The sequence below is a fragment of the Gallinula chloropus genome, assembly GCF_964237585.1.
Source record: "Gallinula chloropus genome assembly, chromosome: 5".
NCBI classification, from domain to species: Eukaryota; Metazoa; Chordata; class Aves; order Gruiformes; family Rallidae; genus Gallinula; species Gallinula chloropus.
In genome coordinates this window covers 71997795-72014291 of record NC_140090.1, presented here as the reverse complement: position 1 = coordinate 72014291, position 16497 = coordinate 71997795, and the positions used below count along the sequence as shown (strand labels likewise).

At 36.0% G+C, this 16497-nt stretch overlaps 1 protein-coding gene across 2 annotated transcripts in view; it reads right to left on the bottom strand.

Annotated features, from left to right (window-relative positions):
• VTI1A (vesicle transport through interaction with t-SNAREs 1A) overlaps window positions 1-16497 on the bottom strand; it is a 267123-nt gene that overhangs the window by 203272 nt on the left and 47354 nt on the right. The window contains exons 4-5 of one of the 2 annotated variants that reach the window (XM_084265085.1): window positions 8835-8912; window positions 2469-2489 (exon numbers count right to left, since the gene is read on the bottom strand). In XM_084265085.1, coding sequence (XP_084121211.1) covers window positions 2469-2489; window positions 8835-8912 — 99 coding nt within the window. The remainder of the gene's footprint in view (window positions 1-2468; window positions 2490-8834; window positions 8913-16497) is intronic. The other variant, XM_084265086.1, reaches the window with a different exon arrangement.

Below are 16497 nucleotides of genomic sequence, written 5' to 3'. Positions count from 1 at the left end.
AAAACTAATTTTTATTATAAAGGGTGGCGTTATTTACATTGTCTGGTTTTGGAGGCACCCCGTGCTTTGGTCATGAAATCAATGCCCTACAGTAGCAGCTGATGCTTTCAACTGCTTCCCACCCCTCCCCAAACTCCTTCTCTCACAGTATCCCCTGCTCTCTGTGAGGTGGGTAGCGAGGTGATTCAGTATGTCTTGCAGCTTCAGAAACAGCTTCTATCTGGAGTTATATAAGGAAGTTTTGCAAAGTGGCACGCTATCGCTAGAGATTTAGTCATTCCATGTGGGCTGGATTCAAACTGAGATCTCAGGAGCTCAAAAGACAGAGCGACACAGCCTCCGTGGAAGCCTGTGTACCGCAAGCGTGCTAGAATAGAGCCCTGTAATGAGAGGAAGCGCAGGTTTTATTAACAAACAGTATGGCAAACCACAATTTCTTTTAAGATCAGTTCATACCTCCTTAGGAGAACTGTAATTGGGGATGCCTTGATGTTTCACTATGTGACGAGTTAAGAATTATGCCTGAGTCACTGTACTAGCCTTCATTTAAACTTTAATGTGCATTTTGCACTGGGTATAAAAACACCATTGCAATTACAACCTACCCAACACATAGTGGGTACCTGAGTGCAGGGAACAGACTGCAAACAATTGGTTTTTAAATTATATCTCTGTTTATCTGTACAATTTTGATCTAGACAAAAGGATAAATCCCTTTATTTAGTACTATTTGCTGCTGCTCTCACAATATGCAGAGAGAGGAGAAAGGAACTTATGAGGCTGGCAAAGAAAAGCAAAAAAGATTACCAGGAGCAATGTCAAAAATATTTAGGTAGCTAAAAAAGGGGATTTCTAAGCTCCATAAGGTATGACTGAGTTCAGTATAGCTCCCAAGTCGCAGCCCTTTGCAATATTATTCTTACTTGCCTTCATAGCTATTTCAAAAGAGCAGTTAAGTAGCAGCTTTGTTCTTTATATCTGATTAAATTTTCAAATTATAAATTAGGAATCTTTATGTTTATAAAACTATAATCTATGTTTGCAAGCCAAAATGATCCTACTATATTCTTTCACTACAGCACAGGAGCAGACGTGCAGGTGTTGTTAAAGAGATGAGCAAATTAACCTTGCTCTTCTGAAAAATCTCAGAAATCAAGCTACACAAGCCCTTGCAACAATATTGTCATCTGTTTAAATACTGGGACTATCGGGGAGGGGAGCTCAGCAGTGGTGGGAGGGCTTTCATGTGGTTACATGTTTATTTTGTTTAATTTTTTTTGTTAACTGTTTTACTCTGTAGCTTTAACACATTAATAGCAGCTCCGCAAGAAGAGGAAAAAAATAAAGCATTCAGGGAACTAGTGAAATAATCTTTATATCACAAATATCTTACTGTTTTTAAGAATTCTGTAATTGTCCTTAATCTGGTTTCTTTACAATTCTTTGTCATCACCATTTCTAAAACTTACAAATCCTTTCCTGCAGAGCTCAGTATTCATTACTGATACGTCTGGGCACACATGTTTCAAAAAGAAGATACCAGACAAAAATATGTGATGTTAAAATACTTGTCCTTCTAAATATATTTATTCAAATACTTCACTGGTTCAAACTCTCCGTACGAAACCCTTCAGAAATCCGACCTATAAGTAATCTTGACTTTGCTGAGACCTTCTTTTTGGCAGCTATCAGGAAATAATAAAAAAAATCCAGTTCAGATAGCTGCTTTGCTACAGCAGTAAGTAACAGAGGACATTAATTTCAGAAAATATACTGAAACATTTGAGGAACTGACCATTAAAACAGGCTTCTCTCTAAATATTTATGAGTCGTTTTATAACTAGGAAGAAAGGTGTTTTGGAATACTGATCTCTAGTGTTACACCTACAGATCTACAGCACACACAAATAAATAATAAATATTGATGTGCGCGCGTAGGTTTACCTGTACTGTATTTTCAGTGGGTATACAATATCCAGTATAATACATAAGCTACTTCCTCACACCAAACTCCAAACATTGTGAAATACTGTGTAATTTCTGCAGTGTTTCAGCACAGGTTTTTACCAAAGCAATGCTTTCACTTTCAATACCAGTGTATAAATGTATTTACCCTATCAAAGATTTTGTGATGCAAACATGATTATTACTGTACCTGATTTGATCATGGTATTCTAGCAGAGATCAAATAATAGGGTGGTGGTTTTTTCCCCTTCTTTTTCTAGTGCCTTTAAAAAAAATTCCACTATCAAAGAATGTTAATTTCTAAGGTTTGATCTAGAGATTCCTATGTAAGTATACAATTATTAGGGAAAAAGAGGCACAACAGTGAATATTTTAAAGCAGTGTAATCAATATTTTTGCTTTGTGTAGATTTCCCTGCAACAATGAACAAAAAGATCTACTTCAGATTTAGAAACTCAGCTTTAAAGGGAAAGCTAGACAACAAAAAGCAAGAAAGTACTCACCTCTTCACGTAATTTTATCAACTGCAACATGAACGCACAAAAAAGATAAAAAGGAAAGAAATGGCAGGAAAGAAAGATCAGTTGTGTGACAGGATACAGAATTAACATTGACAATTTATCTGTTTACATGTTTAGCATTTAAAAATCACAGACAAACACATTAAAAGAACCTAAACATAGACTACATGCAGAGTTTTTTGAACGAATAAAGATCACTTTCTCACACTGTCACATTAAACAAAGAGAATAGTGTGAAATTCTCTTTTAAACCACATCTAAGACACCATCATGAAATAAAGGGGAATGACTTCATAGAAGTCTATATTATAAAGAAAAAAACAAGTTTACTATTCCTCTCTTCGAAGACTGTACAGCTGAAGTGGTTTTGTATATACAAGTTTTCAGAATGTTTTCTGTATATTTTAGTTGTGACAACCAATTTCTTATTTTACTAGCAGATCTAACTTATTAATAGATGACTGCATCTTTACAGCATGTAACCAGTATTTCAATTTTTATATGCCTGATGTAACTATATCATCTAATTTTATTATTGAACCTCATGTAGAGGCTTTTTTCAGTTAAAAAAATTTTAAAAGCAGCTCAGTTAAATGGCTCAGAATTATTATTTATTGCATAGCATATTTAAAAATAGACAAAGGAATAGGGAACAACATGAAACATTTCCCTCAGAAAAGACCCGTTCAAGGTCTAATCCTAGACCACTACGCAGTGTGTGTGTATATATATATATATACATATGCACATAGTGTATGTGTATATTTATATAGCATACACATTTATATTTATCAATTTATGCTTGCAAATCAACACAATCCAACACTATTAATAATATTGCTCTGGCAGGTTTACTATAAAACTAAATAAACCCCCAGTCTGATTATCAAGCTATGTTGTAATGCGTTCTGCCCTTAAAGAATTAGATAAATTATTTGTACTGGAACAAAACGCATAATTACTCACAACAAATGTCTGTATATAAGAGTGGCTCTTTAAAAAAAAATTGCAGTTCTCTCACCGATTCCAGTTGAATTCGAAATTACAACAGCTACATCATTATCTCAGTTTATGCTGTTACTTCACCTACAGTTTCATAACACTCATTTTCAACACATGTGTAAGCTGAGAGTGTTTACTACTAATAAAGTCTCGCCAGCATGAAGGAAACAAAAGAACCTCCATTATTCTCTATTGTTTCATATGGCTCCTCTAAAACCAAACATACGCCTCACCCTTTTCCCCAAAACGGACAACAAGGCTCTAACTAGATGTAATTAGGAGGGCTACTACTACTACTACACGGAGTCTGAAAGATATCACGGCTCTTCAGTGTGTAGCTGAAGGAACTTTGTTCGAATTTGGTATAAAGAAAACTGCATTGTCCGCCAAACCAGCGCTTAAATTCAAGTGCTTGGCCTATGATAAATTGGTCTCTTTCTCCAGATCTTCCCCCCCTTTTTTCCCCAAAAAGGCAAACATTAAGGCTCTTTAGAAAGAGACGATCTGGGAGTTGATCACATAGCTATCTTTTCTTTCTGAGGCCACCATTCTTCAGTTGGCTATGATACTTAAAGGGCCAAAGTTTAAAACTACTCTCCCGCAATAGAGCCCGTTTGGGCATGCCACCCTGCTATAATCAGCCAGAGTTTTAAAATGCTGCACATTTGTTTTTTCAATAGGTCCCAAACAAAAATGTTCTATCTTGTTTGTGCTGCATGGCTGAATTTAAGCTCTGCATGGGATTTGCAGCTAAGCTAAGTAACGGGAGACGGGTTTTTTTGTTGGTGTTTTTTTTTTTTTTAAACATTGGCTGAAAGATATTCATTCAAATTAACAAAAGATGTATTTTTTCCCCCATTTAACAATGCTGTTGATGAAAATGTGTTACTTTTCCTTTACTATTTTGAAACATTATTTTATTATGCTTACCGCTCAACTGTAAACAGCACTAAGCCGTGTGCAGCCACCATTTTAGGTTATGATAATCAGCATATTTTTTGAAACAAAGATTTTTTGGGGGGTTGTGGGGTTTTGTTGGGTTTTTTTTTTTTTTTTTTGCAATGCAGAATTCGATACAAGAGGTAATCTGTTCCTTTGTAGGCTAAAAAAAAAAAAAAAATTATCTGGTTTACGCTGGTTTGAACCAGTGGAATCTCTTGTGGCTAAGCCTTCTGCTGTGACTAAAATCAAAACTGCTCCGCAGAGAGCGAGGGAGCGAGATGGGGTGGGTGTGCGTGTGTGCGCGCGCGCGGGGGTGTGTGTGTGTGAGTGTGTGTGTCTGTGAGGCATGTCATGTGACATAGAAAACTACCGAATTTTTTTTAAAAAAGCTGATAACGCTACCGCCGTCTCTGTCCGCATATAGATAACGAATAAATGCTGAACTCTATTAAACGCCCTTTACACATTATCGTGGGTCGAACACACAATTTTCTGAACTTATGATGACAGTCTATTTATTTTGCTATAAACCCTCGGCATGTAACGAACAGATTTGTGTCTGGTAATGATCTGCTCTGCCAGGGCTATATGAAATGATACCGACCTTCTTTAGATCTTGGGGAATTAAATTGACCAACTTCACCCCCTGGTCTGTAGCTGAAGTTTGACACACTTTATGCACAGCAAGCCCAAATCTAATATTATCAGAACTTTGTAGTCAGAAATTAAGTAGCCACAAAATATTTGTTCACCACCAATCACCCGTACAGTGTATGTGTATACGGACATGCAATTTAACCTAACGCAAATTTATTTAAACTTACTGATGAACATAGTTGCCAGAGAGAAAGTTGGTAATGCTACCTGACGCTGTTGTGGTCTAGATGGATTTCTGATTTAACCCAACACATACCTTCTAACAAAACACATGAATCCCCACATAAAACAGTTCTATGATTATTAAGTGAAGCCACAACTTTAAGTAGTGTATCATCGCTCTGACAAGCTCAGAACTTTCAAGGGATTTGATAAACGCTGGTGGCCAGAATGACAAATAAGACTTGTAAGTGAAATAGCCCATTTAAGACCACTCCTGGAAGAGAAATAACAACTGAATGCACACAGTAGGTTTTTGGGTTTGGGGTTGTGAGGTGGGTTTTTCTGATGTGAGACAGAACGTCTCCTGATTCTCAACCTCCATGTTCCTCATTTGACTACAGTCACCCAATTCAAATAAAGAAGAAATTAATGTATGTCAAACAATGACTTTACTAAACAGTAAGAGCACAATATCACTACCTACCTCACTAAACAACGATGCTTTTATTTCAAAAGAAACTTTGAATAGCAGAATTGCATAATTCTTACAACTTCTTACAAGAAGTTTCTACATGCTCTATCTGGCAAAATTAGTTAAATCTTAGTATTATCAATACAAGGCAACCATATTCTAAGTTGTTGTCACCTACATGTGATGACTGATACTTATGGCAAACATTTTGGAAAAATGATAAATCATTATTTTATAATACTTCAACTTGCCGTTTGTACAGAAATCTTTCTTAGGAGAACAACTGGAAAACTCACACCTATGACTCTATTCACTACAGCTTTTAACTTGGCTATGGTTTGCTGTAATTGTACTTTGCAAATCAACTAAAAAAATCAATCTGAATGAAAAACCAATCCAAACTATTTTACTGTGCCTAATTTATTTCTAGACACTTCATACAGTTATACGAGCAAGTATACATTAAGTTCCTTTTGTCTTCTCACTCCACCAAAATATTATGCAAATGCTTACCATGATGACAAAGACCATACCTCAAATGTGTAGCTCATGAGTCTTGTTTCCCTTGGGTAACATCTCAGTCCAACCATATATTATGCATTTCTATTGGCAGATTTTACCAATATTTGTGGATTGATACAGGAGCAATTCTGAGCTGCCAACTTTTTTCAACAACTCCTCTGTCAGAAGAGGAATCTCTCATGTCCTCTTTCACTGTTTGGTGACTGAACTGGAGAATACAAACCTACTGCTTATCAGTTTAACTCATTTAACCTAATCCAAATTGATTTGGAAATAAAAGTCCTATAATATGAGGGTGAAGGTCAGTCTATTCATTTTCAATCCGCAAATTAAAAGCAAGAGTTTGAAACAACTTCAAATATTTTATATAGCTGTAAGATATACCTGAGCATCCTTTTGTCGTCTAGTTCAAGTTTTCCTATTGATATAATAATGTATACAAGTAAAAGTGTATTAGACCTTGGTTACTGAATGAAATACATCGATACAACATGTTCAGCATGTTGCAAGTGCCCAAACTTTACACTTCATTTGGGTATCTGTACATTCTGATAAGCTCAATGTCAGACTGAAGTTTTCCCACTAACTACTTGTGTCCATAAGTACATGCATAGAAAATAAGTACAAACATAAATAATGATATTTCAAAAGAAAAAGAGATTGTGAAATTGAATATTGGAATGACACAATACATAGTATTTTTTAAAATATTGACATGACATATTTAAAAGCTAGGTGACTGCATTATGATGATATTTCATTAACATATTTCAAGGAAGATAAGAAAGAAATCAGAACTTTCAAAGGGGCAACAATTTCAAGTTCAGTTATAGAAAAAGATTTTGACTAGCTAAAAAGCTACACACAAGCCTCCATTACCACTCAAAATTTTCTGGCATTTAAGAAGCGGTCATTAGGAAGGAAAACGTCATGTTGACAAACAGTTGAAGGTATCATTTGGTTCCTTGAGATGAGGCCATGCTTCTTCCATCAAGTTTAGAAAAGACATAACTTGCAAAAAGCACACATGAACTCGTTATTTAACCATTCCTTAAAAAGTGAAAATAAAATATTTTATCTCATCCCTACACATAAGATATTCTGTTATAAGTAAAGCTTCTTATTACAATTGCCCTTTTATCTCTGAATTCACACAATTTTTCTTGAAATGTAAAAATATCAGCACCTTAAAAGAAATAAAATGAGAATCTTAACACTTTCACAGGACTGAGTTTATGATCATGATGTGCAGACTGTGCAACTCTTTCCCCTTAAATCATCCTTTCCCTGAATTCATTATCTGGGGATAAAACCCCCTCTTTATTCAAATTTTGGAATCTTCCCTTGCTGTAATATATAAACATGAAGATTAATATCTTTGAAATTTAGCTATACAGTACAGTCTTGCATCTACAGATATATTGTACCCTGCATATAATTTCATTAACGTATATATTAAAGTCTATTACAGAGCTTAAAAATTAACACAGCATATATAAAATACTGCTTAAGGTTAAGGTTTAAGGGGTCTGTGTTTAAAAATTCACTGTACTGGTATGAGTCTCCAAGTCTTTTTCCTGTCCTTAGTGGAACTGAGTTTATATTGAGGGTAGAAGATACAAAAAATTCTGAACATGGTTCTGGTCCATTTCCTTATTTAATATGGCATTTATCAAGTAAACCTTTAGGCAATTTTAATTTTCACTACCAAAGTTATTTAAATTCTAATTGGTCAGAAGAGAAAATCTGGTATTTAAGAGAACTTTCAGCTAACTTCTAACTCAAAGTGCACAACTTTGATTGCAGCTGACATGATTTTCAAAAAGAAAAGAAACATTCTGCTTCAGACAGAGCTTCTCAAGTTTCAGTAGCAAAAGAAATATTAACAGGTGGGTCAAACTCCCCTGAATATAAAGTTGCCCTTATAATTTTCCGTAGTCCAGTAGGATCCTCACTGTTGTGTCCAGAACAACAATAAGCGTGCAAGATTTTAAAAAAGCCTCAGGATTATCAAGCTTTCGTTCATTAAAAGGGATGGGTAGCACTCTGCATTCTATTACAACACACATTATGAAAGCAAGCTTTTATTAGTACAACTTGTGTTTTTTGGTACAAGGAGAGAAAATCTGTTTAGGGGAGGAATCACACAAGGAAACTGAGAGGGGTACTGCCTAATTCTGAGAGCGCACTTTCATTTGTTTTGCCTGCCAGTGTTGATTTAATTATACTGCATTATTATCAAAGCTGCATTATGTACTTTTTTTATTCCTTTTACATGTGTTTGAGGTGAAGACCTTGGCTTTGTCGGCAAACAGCGCGTTTCAAGTTATTTCTTAAGTACTAAATAATAAAGAAAAGAGAAGAAAAGATTTTTTTTAAGATAGCAGACAGTGATCACAAGTTAAAGGGTTAAATGTAAGATCTCCAAGAAACATTTTGAAGTTGATTAAGACCCCAGCTTTGCATTAAACAGTATCACTTCCACATGAGTTGTTGCTAATGCTGTTAAGGAGCAGCTTGAGAAGCCCAGTGTGCCAGTGACCTCCTTCACCCTCCAGCCACCCACTAGGACTTCTTGATTAGCATCCTACCTGGTTCTCTGAGGAATTCCCGTCATCCCCTAGGAGCTCATTCCGCACCTCATCACTGTAGGCGATCCGTGACCTTTTCTGTAAAACAAAAAGAAAAAAGGGTTAGGAAGTAAAGCTCTGAAGCCATTGGTATCAAGGCTGATCATCTTAAACCTCGAGAGCCCCCTAATGGATACCTATTTGATAAAAAAAAATAATAATATGCAAGTTAAAGTTATTAAAAAGTTCTTCAACTGCTCCACTTTGACAAATCTGCATGGCAAAACCTTTGCATTTCTAAGACAGTCACATCCTCGACATTTCAGCAATGAGAGCGGTTTCAGGGAAGCTCAAGGAATATAATGTGCAATCCCAATTCTGACAACCAGGTAAGTGGGAAAGGCAATATAAACGAATACCAGGACCACTGAAGAAATGCACCTGGAGGAACCAAATCTATTTTTATAAAGAATGCTTGCTAGCTGGATGCAGAACTCAGAGTAACCCGGCAGTGATGCCATTAAATAGGAGAGAAAGACTGAGGTTTTCCCAATTTAAAAAAAAAAAAAAAAAAAGGAAAATCCAAACACCACACTTTTGACAAATTTGGTTGAACTTAGAGATAATGTAAATTATCAAGTGTGTCCTATGCTGCTAAGGCTATAAAGGCCTACAGGGAAAGGACCAGAAATCAAAGGGCAATAGAAAGCAAAGATACAGCAGTATAAGGAAACGCTGGTTTACAGCAGTTCATGGAAACATAGCAAAACGCAGATAGTCGTTACAGCTTATAAACACTGGATTTGCTCATTAACCAATCATGATGTTGATTCTAAACTAGATCAAGTACCAAGAAATAGAAAGCAAACATCTGAAGACTACCAAGGTAGCACAACATTCAATGGAACCACAGGTAAGTCCACAAAGGGAACATCAGCCCAGCTTTCAATTTCTTTGTTGGCCAAACAACAGGCCTTACTTGCTTAATAGTCCTATATTCACCATTAAAAGAGAGAAAGGGTTTTTAACACATTGTCTAAAATCTTTTTATATTTGAGTGCAGATAGGATCAGTTTTACACTTCACCAGAGGAAAAAACCCAAGAGGAGCAGGCTGTGGTAAGCTGTAGGGGCTTCCTTTACTGATGGGAGCTTCCCTCACACTCTGCTGTGGTAGTCACTACCAGTAGAGACTCAGCAAAACGCAATCCTTACTCAAACATCCCCTAATTGGACAACCACGTCAAAAAACATGCTTGGGACTAAGGCCTGGGAAACAACCCACTAGAAATTACACTGAACACAAGGAAATTCATGACCTTTGTGACAAAGAAACGTGGAAGTGGGTCATCCCTTATGCCAGCAACCTAGCAGTAGAATAAGCTTCGTATTGGTCATATCAGAGCAAGGCATTTTATCTTTTTATCCCGTCTAGTTCACCCTGTGTTACCATCATCATCGTTAACAGTGCTTACCAATTTGTGATTCAGTTGCTTGTGTTCAGATCTAGGTTGTGTACTAAAGCTACAGATGTACATAGCAAGGACAAAGCATACCATGGACCTATGACAAGAGGTGAATTGTGCCAAATCTTTTGGAGATCTCAGCTGTCACAGTTTCATACTAACCAAGCTAAAGTAGACTACAGCATTAAAGGAAATGAGAACCTTTAAACAGGCTGTGGTATCAGAGCTGCCTGTTTAAATTATTCATTTCATCACTATGGGGGACTAAAACACTCCACAGTATGCAAGAATATCATATGGAGATAGGTTTTGTTTTTCTCTTTTTTCACCAAAAAGCCAACAAATTGACATAGATTGCTCAATTATATTATTGTCCTATTTTTATTTGATACACATCAAACAAGGAAGGAAATTACAAATATATACCAATAAATATCTAATTTTCTTTTCTGATTAGGATTCAATCTTCCCATTTGAGGTCTAGTAGTTCAACTGTACCGTCTCTCCCAATTTCACAAAATTACTCAGCCCCATTGATTCTGTTAGTGTTGAATGTATTTGTCATTATTAGACTGAGATGAGGAGCATGATGCTTCATAAGCTTGTTCTCCAGTGAACAAGTTGCCTAATTATTTGTAGAAACTGAGATGGTCCTTGGTTACACATCATTTATTTGAAAGATTTAACTGGCTGACATTCTCATTCATAAGAGCCTGTGTGGAAGAAAGGGGAAAAAATATTCTTCATGGGAAAGAAATAAAAGTTAATAGTAATACAATTTTTAGAGGCCCTTTATAATATTTTATATCTTTTTTTAGAGGCCTTTTATAATCTCATATATCTTTTATAACTTAATAAATAGATTTGTATCATTGTTCTTTAATTGCAATCATCTTGTCATGATCTGAAAATCAGCAATTATATTAAAAGGAATAACCCTTTGACTACAATTAAGTATATCTCTTTGCCATAATCAATAAATAATTTGATACTACTTTTGATCACAGTTTCACTACCAAATGAATCAATAATATAAAAGGAAAGGCCTTTGAACTAAAGTGTTCATTTGTTCTTTCAGGATTTGTCCAAAATATCAATATCTTAAAATCCTATTTTTATTTATATTAAAGCAATATTGGCAAATACTTTTAATGTGGCTATCAAAATTAGTTCAGCTCACCTGAACTCATCAATTAAACTTTTTTTTTTTTTAGTTCATAACTATCAGCTGTTTATAAATATGTACTTTAGCCAAATGCAAGAATGATAGTTTGAGCTGGAAATGTCACACACTCTGCTACAGTTTGAAGGAACCCAATTCATAATGCATTTTATAAATAGTTAATGACTTCTATACATAAGCTAACCAGGCAAATCAAGAAATTGTCAACATTTTTAGTCTTAGTTGTCAGTTACCACTGTCTACCGGTACTTTATATGTATGTTTCTAGAAAAGACAGAAGATTTACAGAGTTTGTAATCCAAGGCATTTCTGGGCAGCTCAGCACAGGTTTAAGAGGTTCTGTGTGCAGTTTTGTCTATAAGGGTCTGTCATATATAGAAGTTTTCCTTGTATTTTGTATTTTCTTGTATACACATAGACAAGAAGTCTGAGCACATGAGTGTTTTTAACACTGTGCACATGTTTGCATTCAAATGTAGCATGTACGTGAACACACGATGACGCAAAAGGGTTAAGCCACTTCCTAGAGAACTTCAAGACAGAGAAAGTTTCAGGGGCTGTTTTAAATGTACTACAGTACTCAGACCTTCTGACAAGGAAGAATTTCTGATTCTGGGCAGATCTCTCTTGGTTTATGAACAGGATTTTTGCATACTGATTGGGTGATTTTCTTAAAGCCCTGTTCAAACAGATACACTTGCTCAGTTCTGTCTGGCAATTTGGCTTTAAACAATCTGTCTACTTGACCCAAGCCTTAACATTTCCCAATAGAACTGAATGTGTTCATGGGCAAGCACAGCTAAATTAGAATTGAAATGAATTAACTCAGCTTAAACTAATTAAGATCTGTGATCTGCAGCACCACCCCCCCTGTATGATTCTACATGTGAAGTAGGGTACATGTAACCAGACTGTAAGAATCCTGCTATACTACTAATCTGAGCATAACAATGAAGTTCGTCTATTACTAAAGCATATGAGAAGTTAATTTCCATGGCCTACACATGGCAAAGCAATTGCTTAAATTGCCTCACCTGGGAATTTAATACAATGTTATCATCAGACCAGCCACACTGTAAATAGATTTATAATGCTTTCCATGTGCTAGGCTAGGTTGCATATGAATTAAGTAATGATCTGGTATTACAATACAATCAGCTAGTTCCCACACCTGGCAGACAGGATATTTTGCTAAATTACTACCCATACAGATACATCACAACATAAAAACAGAAAAGGCAATGGGAAGAAAAACAATCTACATGGTGTATGACCGATTTTTACATGGTAACCAAATAAGATGTAGATAGAAAGAGGTATCCAAAATAATCGGTTTCCAACATCTGCACAACAGAACGCATACTTATTCATTTCTATTCAATTTTGGCCTAATTTTCCGCATTCTATACTTTAATTACTCATCCACATACTGAAATGTTCCCATTAGTGAAGGCCAGAACTAGCCAGTGCCCCCTCACTCCCAACACACATCCAGCAATCAGCCAAATAATTGATATAAAGTATCGCACATTTTCATACCTGAACTGGGGGAATAGCTCGCCCCCTCCTAAATGCTAAGCAGCCCCCTGCACAGACAAACCTAGGTGTCTTTCAAACAAAAGGTCCAGCAAATCCTTTCGTCCTACCCTCTCCATTTTTCAGGCTCACAGTTTTAAGAGCAGATTAAACCAGATTTTTTTTGGTGAAATGTGCACAAGCAAACAAAAGCGTTTGTTTATCCACAAACATCTGTTTTCACATAAAATTCATTAGGATTTCTGAGTATACATAAATGGTTTAAAAAAATCTTCAAACATCTGTTTCAGAGTTTGACCCTGCTCTAGATGTAAATAATACCCGAGATTAGCATAACCAGAAATAATTTGTAGGAATCAATGAGGTTTTATTTTGTGTTCTTTGAGAGTAGTCAGTTTTGCCACTGCTCTTGCTAAAAGCAAGGTGAAAAAAGTGACCTGATCTCAAACGTTAAATACTACAGAATGTACACTTTCATCTCTGCCTTTCTGAATAGATACTTAAGTATTTTTTGCTGAGAAAAATTGGAAGAGATACAGTTTAACAAAATTATAAGAAAAATAAGTGATCCTGCTTAATAATCTTACGGCTTTTATTTAAACAGCAACACAACACTACTTCTTCAGGAAATAAAATAACTGAAATAGCTCAAGAAATTGTCTCCAAAGTTCAGTTTTCAAAACTTGTGCATTTCTCTGTAAAGGGGATGGAGGAACAATAGACTCGACACCTCAGACTGCAATCCGTAAGGCATTTTCCTGTTCTGAAGTAGCTTAGTTCTTACTGAGTATGTGTAAGAAGCAGGAAAATGATTACAGAGCACTAATATTCAACCTGATGCAATGCTGAAATGTCAGGCATTTCCTTATGAAAATAATTTTTTAAAAATCAAAACATAGCTACAACATTTCTGTCCGAAAGGAAATAAAACCTGATTGAAGGAATCAATGCACCAGTACACTTTGGCTGGCAAAAGTCAATGTCTAAGCCACTCCCAGTCTTGCCTGCCCTCCCTCCACACACACAAAAAACATCACAGGCAAGCTGGAAAGAAAAAAATGCAGGACTTAAAACTTGTCTTCTGCCCCCCTGCCCAACGTCGTTGGCTTCCTACAACAGTGGAGAGAAATCAAACTTCAAGTGCTAATGTGAAATTAATGCAGAAATACTATCACCCATTTTAAGTAGAAGTCACAGGTCTATAAATCTTCTTTTCAATAATCATCATCAAACACGCGTTTAGTTTCATTATGGGGTGAGGGCAGGGAGGAAGGTCAAGCGAAGACCCAGGAGGATACAACACATTCTATTATGTTGGTCATAAAAAATGCAGCCTCTGCCCACAAAACTACTTCCATATGAAACTCATGACCAGTGGACCATGTATGTCACCGGCATGGCTGATGCTTAAACAACCTGGTAGACTGCATGTGCTAGAGGCAGGGAAGAAAACAGGTGACCTGTGAGACTTGGAACTCATTTCTGTGAATTTGAGGAGTAACAGAGGATGACTTCTATGGTGCAAAATACATTTGTATTTATATATTTACCTGAACTCTGCCTTTTAAACCTAACCTAGAAACAGAAACTTTCAAAATTAGAAATCCAAGCATGGAAAACTTCAGGTAATCTTTGCTTGGGCTTGGATAGCACTCTTCAAACAGTAACTCTTCTTTAGCCCAGTGCTTACATCTTTTTTTTTTTTCATTTTTTTTAATTATAACTACTCATCTTCTTGCATGTTTCAATTACAACATCCTATTACCAAATCTTGGTCCCCACGTATACACTATTTTATTCTTTCATCAGAATTAAGTTCCTCCAAGGTGCTTTCAGCTTTGAACTCTTATGTACATCAGTTTGTCTGCCTTTTTACTCTTGTGCCATAATCTCAAAAAATATGCCAGGCATCATCTGATTCACAAAGGGTTACTGATTATTCCTATAAATTTAACTGTAACCTCTCTGTAGGCCCATATAGTGATACCTGCCTTTTTCAGTGCTGCCTTGCAGCTATTCTGCTGTCTACTGTTCCCTACATCTGCTGGTCTGTTTCCGTATTAAGCTTTTCAGCACTCTATTTCAACTCCTTTCTATTGATTCCTTCAAATGACCGTTATTATACTATCATATTTCATTATAAACCCTATCTTTACACATCTGCTTAGCTAGCAAAGTTAACCAACTTGCCTGTTCAGTCAATGGAAATTCTTCTAAACTTAGCATGGGATCACTCAAGTTCATTCCTTCTCAGATTCACCTTCCAGAAAAGTCTAGTGTGTCCCTTTAACCATGCTGTGGATGTTCAAAGACCAGTCTGATAATCTAGTTTGCTAAACTAAAAGTTGGCTGGTGTTAGTGCCCTTTGCCTTCACATGTATAGCAAACATTTGCATATATTTGCCTAATTTATAGACAAAGGTTTTGCAACTTGCAGACCCTTATTTGCCACAGTCATTTCAATCAGCAAGGCTGGAAGAAAAGGCAAGAACAAGGTTGGAGAGGGGAGAAGACCCTCTCTCCTCATCTCAGATGACAGATTGAAAATAAATAAAGATACCTCAGCTGTATATATAACTCACCTGACAGAGTTTCAAAGTGACCCACAAGCTGGCTATTCATTTGACTGTAGAAGGTCCATGTGGGAGAAATTATGTTGCTAATAGCATAGGGCTTGGAGGCAAAAGGGACCTAGCTAAACTGTAGCATCAACAAAAAAATTAGAAGCAAAGAATAGGAACAGACAAAATTAAGCCCCTGTTGTTGACTGATAAATTGATCCTTAACTCACATTCAGGCTGATGTGCAGAAATATTTAAGGATGTCAATATCACAATTTAAGACAATTCAGTCTCTATATCGAATCATAGGACTCTCACTCCTAAAACAGATTTTTAAAAGTCATGTCAAGTATTGGAAGTCAGTCACTAATGTCATACAGGCCCTTATTCTCCAGAAGTCTCTGCTAGATACAAATAACTTCAATTTAAAGATCAACAAAACTAGGCTACAAAAAATAAGTCTGAGTACAGTTTAGCTACAGCACAATTCTCCATTTAGAACGGGCATACACACATAACAAGTGTACATGTGAAGAGCTACATGTTTCTCTGCAAAATTACCTTTCAGGGAAGATTGTTAAGGATAACAACGGAATAGAGAACTCCTAGTGCTTTTTTTCCAGTACAAGCTTATGTTTCTTTAATGAAACTTTCATTAATCACCTCAACTCAGCTGCTTCTTGTAATGACCAAATTCATATATTATAGTGGTTCCTTTAAAAAATAAACACCACCATACTTGCTGTTGTTCCTTTTCCTTTTTTTCTTAAATCATGGCTATTACCATCCAACTTCATTGAAACATTTATCTAACATACGTTATTTAGAGGACAAGGAGCAACTACACATCAGGATCATGTACTTCAGACTGTAATGGAGTCCAGAGACTTAATGCTGTGCAACAGACAGGATACTTATGATTTTTTTATCTAATTAGCT